Source organism: Perognathus longimembris, chromosome 12 (assembly GCF_023159225.1).
Source record: "Perognathus longimembris pacificus isolate PPM17 chromosome 12, ASM2315922v1, whole genome shotgun sequence".
In the NCBI taxonomy this organism is placed as follows: Eukaryota; Metazoa; Chordata; class Mammalia; order Rodentia; family Heteromyidae; genus Perognathus; species Perognathus longimembris.
This window is the reverse complement of record NC_063172.1, coordinates 57,492,741-57,506,593: the sequence shown is the minus strand read 5'-3', so window position 1 is coordinate 57,506,593 and position 13,853 is coordinate 57,492,741. Positions and strand designations below refer to the sequence as shown.

The following is a 13,853-nucleotide window of genomic DNA, read 5'->3' as shown; positions in this document are numbered from 1 at the left end:
GTGACTACCGGAAGGGGCGGGGCGACCCGCGGTGTCACACTCGATGCGGTCCGGGCTCCTTCCTCACAGGGCGCCCAACAAGTCATTCCGCCTCTCCCGCCAGCGGGGTGGAGCCGGGCTTCTCCGCTCCTTCCCGTCACAGGTGCGTCGACCCTCGCCGTGATTTCTCCGCGCCGGGTGGGCGTCGTGTCGGTCTGACCTGGCCGGTCTCTCTCGGGCCTCCGGAGTCCCCCACGCGGGCGGGCGGGCGGGCGGGCTGGTGTGCAGGGCTTCCCGCGGGGATGCGGGTTCGGAGTTCGGCGGGGACGGAAGGCGGTCGCTCCGGGATCACAGGTGGCCGGTCCCCGACACGTTCGGTTTGAACTGAGCCGCGGGCTCCCCGAGGCCTTGGCTGGCCCGGTGGCGTCCCGGAGCCCGCTCGACGGCGCCTGCGGTGCAAACGCCGAGGGGAGCGCGGCGCCCTGCCCGCGGGCACGGCCCTGCAGCGAGCGCCCCGGACGGGCACGCGCGGACCCCGCCGAGGGCCGCTTGCCACCCGTGGGGCCCGGCCGGCCACCGGAGCGTCCGCAACTTCCTCTCCACCACCTGTCTGTCAGTGAAGCTGGGGTTTTAGACCCGACGTCCCAAGTCCTGGAGTCCGAAGATAGGTGCGGCTGCTGTCCGCCAAATAAATAGACGTGGTAGACGGGGTGGCGGGCGGGCCGCGATGGCAAGTCAGCCCTTCCTTACATCCTCGCCAGCCTTCGCGGGGGAGGATACAGCTCTTGCCTTTAGGTTACCGAGGGAGAATCAAGGGCAAGGGATGAGAAAGATATGCATAATTCAAACAGTCCCAAGATGAAGGTAAGGGCCTGGTTCACCAGTCTTTGTCCGGAACAGCCCTGGAGAAGTTACTACTTTATTACTAGGACAGAGCAGGAACAGAAGTATTTTCCTGAGGGTTTTGTCTGTTTGCTTTAAGATAAATCTAAGAAGGTACTGCTTGTGTGTGGGGCAGTCTGCCTTCCACGCCAGAGGGTCACCTGGATCTTCTCTTTTCTCCTGCACGGAGGTGATTGCAAAGAATAATGGCTCAGATCGAAAGGCACAGATCCAAAGTTGGGAGACTTTAAGTTAATTTACTGGGCCTCGCAAAAGCATCTTTAAAATTGACTTTTTACATAACTAATAATACCTGTTGGGGCCGCTGAAAGGTTTAAATAAAAGGATGTGTATCAAACCTTTCATTTGTGCTTTTAATAGTTACACACCTGGGAGGCATCCTATCTTTGGATGAAGTGTGCAACCTGTAAAACAGGTCTCTGCCTTCAAGCTTCTAAATATCTAATAAGAAATATTCACATGCCCCCCAATGAGATGGAGCGAACTGTCACAGCACCTCTGTGACAATTTGTTATGTAATATTCCTTGGGACTGGCTAGACAGCTTCCTCCAGGAAGCAAGTTGAGACTTGAAAGTTGTTGGAGTTGGCGATTTGGTTTGCGCTATTCATGCTGAAACTGCATTAGTACTTTTTTAGGACTATGTAAGGACTGAGTTAAGCCTGGCATCTGTGAGCACATAGGAGAATTTCAGGGCCAGTTCTGGGCCACATAGTGAGATCGTGTCTTACAAAAAAAGTGGCTGTACAAGTTTACATTCCCATCAAGAATGTATTATGGTTATTTTTCCCCCCCACATCTGTGCCAGCGCCTGTTGTTGTTTGTAGTCTTGATGATGGCTATTCTAACTTGGGAGAGATGGAATCAGTGTTGTTTTGATTTGCATTTCTTTTATTGCCAGGGTTGTTGAGCATTTCTATGTATTTATTGGACATTTTTAGTATATTTTTTAAATTGCCCAGTTTATTTAATTCATTAGTTGGCTTATTGCTTCCTTGGGAGTTTTTTTTTTTTTTTAACTCCTGGGATATTCTAGTTATCAGTCCCTTGTCCCTTGGTTATGAGTCAACCATCTCCCATTCTATATGCTGTCTTTTCAGCTAGTGACTGCTGCTTTTGCCCTTCAGAAGCCTTTTAACTTGATGCAATTCCATTTGTCAGTACTTACTCCTATTTGCTGAGCTACTGGAGTTCTAGTCAGGAAATTCCTGTTTTTGCTTATAAATTCTACTTTTTTCCCCCTCTTCTTTCTTGTAATAGTCTTAGAGTGAGATCTTTGCTGTACTTTTAGTTGATATTAGCAAAGCGATTCAGGTCTAGTTTCTTTCTTCATATGAACATCCAGTTTTCTTCTATTGGCGAGAGTGTCCTTTTGTTGATATATGTAATGTCTTTGTTGAAAAATCAACTAACTATAAATGTATGAATTTATTTCTGCATTCTGTGTTGTGTCCTTTAGGCCTGTGTATCTATTTTTATCCTCGTTCCATGTGGTTTTGATTACTGTGGCTTTGTAGCATACTTTGAAGTCAAGTCTGATAATGCTTTCAGCTCAATTCCTCTTATTCAGGATTGCTTTGGCAAGAGTTCTTTTGTGGTTCCATATGATGCTCTTTTGTTCTTTCATTCTTTCTTTCCCTTGAAGAGTACTTTTTACAAGACTATTTACTTTGAGACATGTGTATATATTTATTTTGAAGAATGGTTCTTTAAAATTTTTTTTATCATTCTGAAGAATGCCATTGATATTTTGGTTGGAATTACTTTGAATCTGTAGATTACTTTAGGCAGAATAAGCATCTTAATAATATTAATTTTTCTAGTCCTTCCATTTTTAGCATTCTTTTATAACTTTTAGTTGTTATTGTAGTGATTATCTACTTCCTTGGTTAAATTTATGCCTAGGTTTCTTCTTTTTTCACTTATGTTTCATATACCCATTATCCACATAGCCTGAAGATAGTTGTGTATGATATTTTTGTGTACCTGTAATTTTGCTATGTCACATTACAGTCACTTGAAAATACTCAAGAAGTTCCTGATTGGGTGACATTTTGGAGTTTTGGATCAGAGATGTTCAAACTAGAGATTGGCTCTATCCTTAGTATTTTGCAGTCCCAATGAAAACCAGACTCAAGGCTAAATAATTGTGAGCAGGTGTATTAAGCAGAGAGAGTACATGATTGAAATATGGATCAGGCCTAGGAAGAGTTCATGATAAACTGAGAGGATATAACTTAATTTATTAAGAATGTTTACACATTTTAACAATTGCAATAAAATTCATCATAACATTCACCATTTTATGTTTTTGTAAATTTATTTGTGGTTTTTAGTTATATTTACAAGGTTGTTATTGTATAGCTCTAGTCTATTTTCTTTTTCCATTAGCAGTTATTTCTCATTTTCCTCTCTCACAGCCCATGGAAACCACTAACCTTTATATCTCTATGGATTAGCTTGTTCTGTGTATTTCCTATAAATAGAGTTGTATAGTATGTGGCCATATATGTCTGGCTTTTTTCATTTAACATATACTATTTTCAAGGCTTTCCCATGTTATGAACTAGTATAGTACTACATTCTTTTTCCTAGCTAAGTGATATTATATTATGAATACACTATACCTTGTTTATCTGCTCATCAGTTGATGGAATTTGGGTTGTTTCTATGATTTAGCTATTATGAGTAATGCTTCTGGGACTGTTTGTATACAGACTTTTATGAGAAATGTTTTAGTCTTCTTGGGCATTTTACCTAGGAGTGGATTGTTGAATCAAAGGGTAACTCCATGTTTAGTTTTTTTGAGGGACTGCCAAACCAATTAGCATAGTGGCCACAACTTTCCTACCAACTATGTTTAAAGATTGTAATTCTACGTTATTATCAACACTTGTTATTATTATTATCTTTTCTTTTCTTTCTTTCTTCCTTTTTTTTTTTAACAATATGACTACCCTAGTAGAAAAAGCTCTCAATTTTAAAAGTTTCAAAATTTTCATTGCTGCATTTTAGGTGATCAGACATGGATACATTTTAGCTGTAGTGATGCAACTCTTCACATGCATTGATTAGAATGGGATATACATAAAGCCCATGCTAAGGTGCTTAATGGCTGGTGAGTTCATCTGTAGTTACTAGAATAGGTAACTATTCTCAAAAATATATACTGTTGGTTATGAGGAAGTTAGACTAAATCCTCTATCTTTGTGAGAACAAGTAAAAATGCATGCTCTGTTTAAAAACAGACAAGAAAGCAAACAAATAAAAAAGGAAGATAATGATGGCATAAAGATAGTACGTATTTGCTCTCACATATTTGCTGTTATTTTTCTCTTTCTCTTTCCTAACTCAGTCACAAAACCCTCAGATGATTCTTATCATTTGAGATGATTACATTTAGGTTTTATAAACTATCTCTAAGAAAGACTCACAATCAGTGAAAGCATGAGAAGGGAATTTTACATAGAAAATTATGATAATAATATAATAGTATCATTGAGTATCACATGTGACTATCAGGGTATCTGGAAAAGTTGGTAAAAAGAGACATAATCAAACAAACCTAAACTTCATACCTACCCCCCCCCCCAAAAAAAAGAAAAAAAAATCCCTTTAAACCAAACTTTTAGATAGGGTCTTACATGGTGGTACTAAACTGTTGTCCTTGGTAAAGCAGTTGTGGCTTGAGCATAACTTTTAACTGTGATACAGCCTAGAGCTGTAATCACATTTGTCAAATATTTGTGAGTGTCTATTGCTATTGACTTTATGGAAATTTTAAATCTAGTTATTAGTGATTATGTTTTTTTCTTTAACTGCATATTGCATTATTTACTGTGCTTTTCAGAATATATATATGTATATATATAAACACATATGCTTGAGGCAAATTTTGCTCCATTTTTGGTAAGTCAAGTCACTTTTAGAAAATAAATTCATAAAGTAACTGCTGTGTTTTCAGCCATTTAAGTTTTAAGGGACATTTTGTTGGCTATAAGATAGACAGTAATATTGCATAATGACAAAAGAATAAATAGCTTTTTTTTGGTAAACCTCATTCTCTAGAAATGATAACATCCAAAAATATGTGTTATTTTCTTTTTTTAAATTTAATTTTATTGTCAAGGTGATGCACAGAGTGGTTATAGTTGCATAAGGTAGTGAATACATTTCTTGTCAAACTTGTTATCCCCTCCTTCATTTTTCTCCCATTTTCCCTCCTCTCCCCCCAAGTTGTACGGTTAATTTCCAACATAATATCTTGTGAGTGCTGTTGCATTGGTTCGCCCTTTGATCTTTGCCTCACTATATCATTTTCTAAAGGATTTAGTTACTTTTATTCAGTCAGATAATGATGTTTTCTTTTGTAAACAACAAAGTCTCAACTTGGCCTAGGTTTAGATCCAAATGTTCCACATCTTCTACTTGATAAGAGGAGTCAAAATATTAAGATGAATCTGAACTTTTCTTTCCTCTAATTTTTTTCCTCTCAGCAATAGCCTGTAGATTATTTCAAAAGTTAAAGCCAACACACTTTTAGTTTTTTAATGTAGACATTAAAAACCACTTATTTTTTATTAAGAAATGATGCTGAGTTCAGTGTTATGACTCCTCTGAACAAGGAATTGTTTAACAAAATGAATGCCAGGAACTGGAAAGGTGTTTTGGGGGGGCTTGGGAACATAAGGGGCACAAGAATGGAGGGAGTCATTATAGCCAGTGTGTTTTATGGGACAAAGGAGCTTATGACTTGAGGGTAGGGATGAGAGGGAGAAAAGTGGGAGAGAATGTTGGAAGGGGTGACATTGACCAAGAAGCGTTGTATTCATAATCCGACCTATGGACTTGTAACCTCTTTGTACAGTACTTACAAAAAAGATCCTTTGTAGGATTTATGTAAACTGAAATATTTAAGTTTGTAAATATGAAGAGAATAACTGGATTATTTTTTACCTTTTAGGATCTAAATTAACGACTTGGTATGGCAATGAAGAAAGAGACTGACTTTGCTATTTTCACCTGAAGAAAAATGATATACAGAAATCAAACTTGTGTTGCAGGACAGGATTCCTTGCCTTATATGACTTGTCTGGTTCACATCCTGGAAGAATGGCTTGGTGTGGAGCAGTTGGAGGACTATTTGAATTTTGCAAACCATCTCTTGTGGGTTTTTACCCCACTCATACTTTTAATACTTCCTTACTTTACCATCTTCCTTCTTTACCTTACTATTATTTTCCTGCACATTTATAAGAGGAAGAATATGTTAAAAGAAGCCTATTCTCATAATTTATGGGATGGTGCCAGGAAAACAGTGGCTACCCTGTGGGATGGACATGCAGCGGTGTGGCATGGTAAGCGAGAGTGGGATACTCTGGTTGCCCTTGTGGGGAGCACCAAAGCCGTGTGAGCAGTACTTCACATGGATGAAGAAGTTAATGCAGGACATAATGCACGTGATGCTTACAGTTCCTCCTTATCGTGTGGTGTATGTTTAAGATGGTGTCTCTGACACATGTTAGTTTCCATTGAACAGAGGTCACACAGGACTGTAGATGTTTCCTGTAAGGTAAAATATGGAAATTAATATTTAAAATGTCAGAAGGTATGAGACTAATTAGTTACAACTTTCCAGAAACTGTGGAGGGTTTTTTGGCTTGGTTTGGGTTCTGGAGACAGTCTTACCGAGTAGCTTGACATCGTTTGTGGTCATCGTGCTTTTGCCTCCTAAGTGCTAGGACTAAAGCCATGTCCTACCAAGCCCAGCCACAAACTGTGTTTAGAGAGGCTTTAATTATTTAGCACTCTTTTTCTGTCCTTTTTCAAGAAGTTAGATTTTACCAGAGATTTTATTTTTTTAACGAGATTTTTAAAAATATTTTTTTGGGGGAGGGATGATATTGAGGTTTTAACTCAGGATTTGCTAGGCAAGGGTTCTGCCCTTTTAGCCACACCTCCAGCCTTTGTTGAGTCGGTTATTTTTGAAGTAGAGTCTTCCTTTTTGCCCTGGCCAGCCTGAACTACAGTCCTCCTATTTATGCTTAATTCTGTAGCTTGAGGACAGGCACATACCACTATGGCTAGCTTTTTCTGTTGAGATGGAATCTTGAAACGCTTTGCCTGGGCTGGCCTAAAACTGAGCTTATCTAGCCTCCTGATTAGGTGGAATTATAGGTGGGAGCCACCATACCTAGTTTATATGTAGTTTTACATAATAATTACCCATTTTCTGTTTGATTCATTTTAGAGGCCAGTGTGTCTTTCTGAGTAGATTAAGTGGTGATAGATTTCTCTCCAGGAAATTATTATTATTTTTTATTTCTCAAGAGACTGTAATGTTATAGTGCATCATCATTGGGAATCTTCCTTTGACAATCTTATTTTAGAAGGACTTTTTTCCTTCCATTTTTTTCTTAAATAATCCATCAATTCTTGGTCTGCCTGAAGCAAACAGTCTTGGCTCCTGGTGAGGGCTTTGAACTCTTACGTGCATGGTGGCAAAATGGGAGAGTAAGTGGAAGAATGCAAGAAACAAAACACAAGGGATAGCCTTGCTTTATAATAACTGCTCTTTTTAAAATTCTAATTGCCACATATTCATTGTGCAAATTGAGATTCACTGTGATATTGCCATATGTGCACAGATTGTGTATTAATCATGTCCTCCCACTCTTCTGCTTCTTGCCCCAGAGTACTCTTCCTAGTCTCTGAAAGTCCCTCCTAGTTTTTCTATTTCTTCTCCCTTATCTGTAGTGACCACATTCCATTCCCTACTTTTACAGGGTTGACTTGTTAATTTCCTTAAATGAGAAAGGGCATGTAGTTTTTGTCTGTCTTTGGGTCACTCAGATGATGTTTTCTAGGTGTACCCATGTTGCTTTAAAAAAAGACATGACTTTTCTATGGCAATTAGTATTCTATTGTGTAAATATTTCACATTTTTTGATTATCTGCTGGACAGTATAAGGGCGGTACTAATTTATATTCCCACCAGAAGTGTGTAAAGGGTCTCATCTCTCCACATCCTTATCAGCATGTTTTTTCTTTGTCTTTTTGATGAAGAGTACTCTCATGGAGTGAGATGGTATTTGATCATGGCTTTGATTTGCTTTCCTCTGCTTAGTGACATTGAGCATTTTTTCCCATGTTTTTGTTGGTTATGTTAATGATATGCTTTGAGGACTATCCATTTAGTAATTTAGGTCATTTTCAACTTAGGTTGCTTGTTTTTCTGCTGTCCACTTTTAAAAATTCCTTATATATTCAGAGTTTCAGACCTTTTTCAGATATATTCTTACTTTCACAGTTGTCTCTCAGTCCTGTTGATTGTTTCTTTGTTGTGGTCTGTTTGGCAGGTCTATTTTTACTCTTGTTGCCCATGCTTTTCTATACCTATCTAAAATATCAAACCTAACGTTCTTAAAGTAATTTAGATAGTCCCCCAGGTGAAAACAGAAGATGACATTAATCTGCTCATAAGAGCTCTCTCCTCATCACCCAGGCACCTTCCGTTAGGCCCTCCTCTTAGCACTGAGAAACTACATTCATCCTACAGCAACATGTGAAAAAGCTATAGCTTATTGTATTATGTTGTTGAATGATTTCATAAGACTTGGAGCATAGCAGTCCTGGCTCTGTGCTCTGTACTTCTAGTAAATCTGCCCTATGATGGGGGCTCAGGACTAGCAGCCTTGGCACTCAACATAGTATGCCTTTGATAGTTTAAATTTTTAATATGTACTGACAACAGGTGATGTAAGTCTTATGGCCCTACATCATGCCGCAAGATGATGTTTCAGTATTCCACCTTTGCATGTCTGCCAATACTGTATGCATATAAACTATTATTCATTGTCTTTAAGCCCTTATATAGAAATTCAGTGACATCATTTATAATACTTCCCGGGAATTTATGTCCCCCTCCTATACATGTACCCTCTATATTTCAAGGTAATATATATTAGGGCATTTGAGTTTGTTTACACTTCAAGAGACATAGTTTAAGTAAATTAAACACTAAGACTTTTATGTACCTAGGGCTCATAGGAATTAACATACTTTTTAAAAGTCTATTTTAGTGTTTTGTTGTGCTAATAACATTACATTAAAAAAAACAATACTTTAAAAAATGACTTTTAAAAATCCTGTGTAGTGACACAAACAGAAGCCATTTGGACCTATTTAGATTTGCTGCCAAGTTAGTTTTAATTTGTACTTTTGCAAGAATGTTCAGAAAAGATTTTTAAAATAGTAAAAGTGTTCACTGTAAGATGTAGGGATAACCAGGCTTTGTGGTGCAAACCTGTAATCCTAGCTACTTCAGAGGCAGAGTTCAGAGGATCACAATTTGAAGCCATTATAGGCAAAAGAATTTCTAGTGACTTCATCTCAACTAGTGTGCATTGGTGTGCTTGTTATCCCAGCTGCAGAGAAGCTTAATGGCTGGGCACAACGGCCCATGCCTGTTACTCCCAGTAACATGGGTAAACACAGCTGGAGTACTGAAACCTAGTCTTTCTTGGACATAAAGTAAGGCCCTACCTCAAAATAAACAAGGCACAAAGGGGCTGGAAGTGGTAGAACTCCTGCCTGGGAAGCATGAGACCCTGAGTTCAAACCTGGTCTCGAAAAAAAAAAATCACTAAAAAATAGCCATCTAAAAATTACCATCCAAATGTGTTCTCTTAAAATTTTGGTATGTTGATTATTCCTATATTTGTACTGTCTAGTGTTTGTTATGCTATTAACTGTTCTAATGACTAAGGCTTAGTACTAAGAATGCTGTAAATCCTGCAAGTAATTTATTTAATTCCTTGTCATTGAACAATTTTTTTATTATTATCCTTAAACAGTTGTACAAAGTGATTTCAATTTGACAGATCAGACACTGTCACTCTTCTACCATTCTCCTCATCTTTCTCAACATAATCTATTAATTAAACTTCAGATATTACTCAAATTTAAAATTTTCTACTAGTGTGCCTTTTGCAAGATTGCATTTAATTGTCTCATCTCTCCCAGGTCTGTGACTATTTCTTAGTATTACTTTGTCTTTCATGACCATGGCATTGTGAGGAATATTGGTTAATTTTGTAGAATGGTTCTCAATTTCAATTTGATTTTTTTTTCCTTTATCGTCCAAGTGAAGTACAGAAGGGTTACAGTTTCATGTGTAAGGCAGTGAGTATATTTCTTGTTCAACTTGTTACCTCCTCCCTCAATTTGATATTTTGCACAATTAGATGGAAGTTAGGAAGTTTTGACAAGAATACTACAAAAGTGAGGAAGTGAGGAAGTATTCTACCTCTTGAGCCACATCCTCTGGGCTTTTTGTTTTTTGTGCTGTTGTTTAGTTTTGTTTCAGATAGGGTCTTATGCTTTTGCTGAGACTGACATCAAACTGCAACCTACTGTCACCAATCTGCCTCACCAAACTGCTTGTGCCTTCACCAGTCACTCAAGTAGCTGGGATTACACATGTATACCACTATGCCTGGTTAAGTTTCATTCTGTGGTAATTTGGAAAGCATAACTTTGCTAAGAACTTCAAGTAGGGAAGGTCTTAAGACAGAAAAGCAAAAGCTATTTTTAAAAATACTTGTTAAGCGACAGGATAGGTCATCATAACTTATTTACAACATATCTGAGAAACAAGGTAGTAAGAAAACCACAGGAAAATGGCAAGGAAATATAGATGGCCAATAATTATAACAAGTATACAGCCCACTCTTTAGAAATTAGGAAAATGCAAATTAAAATAGAAGCGAGGTTATGAAGAATCTTGAGTATTTCTTATTTTGCAGGTTTATTTGAGTTGCTTTCCTTAGGACAATCGAAAATGATGATGTTTTAAGTAATTTACCATAATGTGTAGGTGTATAGATTTTTAAAATGGAATTTTAATGACAAGTATAGAAGGGATGTATCCAAATTGTCGTTATCTGAATTCAAGACACTGTTTTTCAAGCTAGAAATGCATTCATGTGACATGTACTTGGGTGACCAAGTGCAGTCTGACAGAGGAAGAGCTTAGTACAGTTTCCACTACCAGGTGGAGACATGATAATTCTTGGGCACAAATGGACTAGTTGGAGTTTCATGTGTCTGCCCTTCAGATCCACACCCTGGAGGCTAATCTGCATGAGGGTCAGTGTGGTGCTTGATGAATAAGAATCAGAGCGGAGTAGGTTAGTAAATCTGTATTTAACAACATCCAATAAAATTGTCATTTACTATAGAAAAGGGCTCTTTTTATGAATTTAATGCGGCTCAGACAACTCAAACTGCAAGGTGGGATTCCTTTTCCTTGGAGAGTGGTTAGATAGACAGTGACAGTAATTGCCTTTGGTCTGCGGTCATCAAGTTGGTGGAGGTGCACTTTGCAACTGAGATTAGGAAGGAGAAAAGGGTGGTAGATTGAGAAGTTTTTCAGCAAAATGCAGTAGAACTTAGTGACAGAATGTAGGGTCTGAAAAAGGAGGACTTAAGTCCACAACAGCTTCTACTATTAGGGAAACACGGGTACAACACAGGTACAGAAAATGCTCAAATTAAAGGCATTTGCATGAGCAGAAGCTCAAAGGTGGAAAGTGCATTCATTTGATAGGAAGTAATCAGTGTTGCTTGATAGGTACTTGAGACCTGAAAGGCATTAAGAATGTTGGACTAGGGAAATCTACCGAGACTTTCTGGGTAGCATGACATGTGATATCATCTACATTCCAAGACTGACAGTTAAATACTACTAGGCTTAATCCTTAGTGAAATCATGTCAAACTATTGTTTTTTGGTTCTTATTGTTTCTTCTTTTTCAATTTTCACCTGGGGATTTGGAAGATAATTATGTATACAAATTAATGATTTCATAATTTTAAAAAGTATTTTGTATGCCAGAGAAACCTTTAGGAATATTCTGTATATAATATCCTTTAAAGGAATATTTCTTGGGAAATTTGTCCAGTGGAACAATTGATCCATTTGGTAACCACATACAATTTCAGTGACTATTCTGTATACTTAAATTTCATAGCTTGAACTAGAATTAAGTAATTGGGAAGAAAATTGATCCTCTTAAAATAATTGGAAAATAGTATGTTTAAACTTTTTTTTTTGCATTACTGGGGTTTGAATTCAGGGCCTTACATTACTTGAGCCACACAAGCCTTTTTATTGCTTTAGTTATTTTATTTTATTTTATTTTATTTTATTTTTTGCCTAGGGCTGGCTTTAGTTCAAAAGACTTCAGACTTCCCAGGGCACTTGGCTTATTGATTAAGATGGGGTCTCCCTCATTTTTTCCTCCAGATTGGCTTTGATCTCTTGATCTTTGCCTCTTGAATAGCAGAGTTTACAGGTGTGAGCCATTGTGCCTGTCTGGAAAATAATGTACAAGTAAAACCAACGCTTAATCCAGGTATGATTTTGCACATCTGTAATCCTGGTATTTAGAAGGCTAAAAGAGGAGGATCTCAAGTTCAAGGCCTGCATGGGATGGCATAAGTCTCAAAACTAATAAAAGACAATCATATTGTTCTTTGAAAAAAAATCATGTAAGATAAAAAAACATAAGACCTGAAGGGTTAAAGATTATATTAAATACTATTAGAGCTTAAAACAATCTTAATTGTCAGTCACTACCCAAGGACCTACACAACTGTGAACCATCGAATGAACTTTCTGGAAACCACTAGCATCCTTGGCTCTCTGATCTGCTTAAGAAAAGTTATGGGTTTGTGAGCTGTCTGGCCTTTTCTCAGTGTTAGACAGGAGCGATGTTCTCTTGTGGCTAGAGTTAAACCTAGTCTTTCCTTGTCTATGTTTGTAACCCCTCTTCTAACAGTGAGAACTTAGCTCACTTTACTCTTTTTAAAAAGAAATTGTTTTTATTGTTAAGGTGTTGTACAGCAGGGTTACAATCACATAAGTCAGGTAATGAGTATGTTTGTTTTTGAACAGTGTCACCTCTTCCCTTGTTTTCTCCCAGTTTTTTCTCTCCACCCCCGAGGTTGTAAATTTTATTTTTAACATAGTGTCTAATGAGTATCACTGCTGCATTAGTCTACCCTTTATTTCACTATTTCTGTGCTTCCTTTTCCCCTCTCCAGATTAGACAAATTTACATGCAAAACAACACGTACAGAAATAAAAAAAAAAAAACAGTGACAAAAGGGGAAAACCCAGAAAACAACAAAAAAACCCACAAAAAGTAAAATGAAAAACCTTGTTTCCTTCTTGGAATTCATTTCACTTAGCATCATTTTATATGATCATATGCACAAAGCTATTGAGCTATTGCGATCCTCTCCAAAGAATATCCTCCTTTGGTCTCACTGTGTGATCATGTCCAAGTGTATTTTTTTGTGTATGTCTTTTATTATCTATTGTGTTCACTTGTAGATTTACAAGCACATTCTAATTACTATAATGAGGGAAACATTGCAACCTATTTCTTTGGGTCTGGCTTACTTTGCTTAACATAGTTTTTTTCCAAAGTCTTTTCATTTTCTTGTAAATGGTGCAATATCGTTCTTTCTCATGGAAGCATAGAATTGCTGTGCATCCATACCACATTTTCTTTTTGGCCAGTCCTGGGCCTTGGACTCAGGGCCTGAGCACTGTCCCTGGCTTCTTCCCGCTCAAGGCTAGCACTCTGCCACTTGAGCCACAGCGCCGCTTCTGGCGTTTTCTGTATATGTGGTGCTGGGGAATCGAACCTAGGGCCTCGTGTATCCGAGGCAGGCACTCTTGCCACTAGGCTATATCCCCAGCCCCATACCACATTTTCTTGATCCATTTGTCCACTGAGGGGCATCTGAGTTGATTTCTTATCTTGACTATGGTAAACAATGCTGCAATGAACATAGTTGTGCTGGAAGGTAGCTTTAGTGTGGCCTGGTTTATGGTCTGTTGGAGTGGAATTGCGGGTTCATAGAGAAGTTCTTTGTCTAGTCTTAGGCTCATATTGATCAG

The 13,853-nt window shown here is 38.2% G+C and overlaps 1 protein-coding gene across 2 annotated transcripts in view; it reads left to right on the top strand.

Annotated features, from left to right (window-relative positions):
- Nucleotides 1–13,853, top strand: part of Tmem68 (transmembrane protein 68) — a 30,770-nt gene that overhangs the window by 136 nt on the left and 16,781 nt on the right. The window contains exons 1-2 of one of the 2 annotated variants that reach the window (XM_048358353.1): nt 34–142; nt 5,845–6,238. In XM_048358353.1, the coding sequence (XP_048214310.1) occupies nt 5,914–6,238 (325 nt within the window). In that variant the 5' untranslated portion in view covers nt 34–142; nt 5,845–5,913. Of the gene's footprint in view, nt 1–33; nt 143–5,844; nt 6,239–13,853 lie in introns of those variants that run through there. The other variant, XM_048358354.1, reaches the window with a different exon arrangement.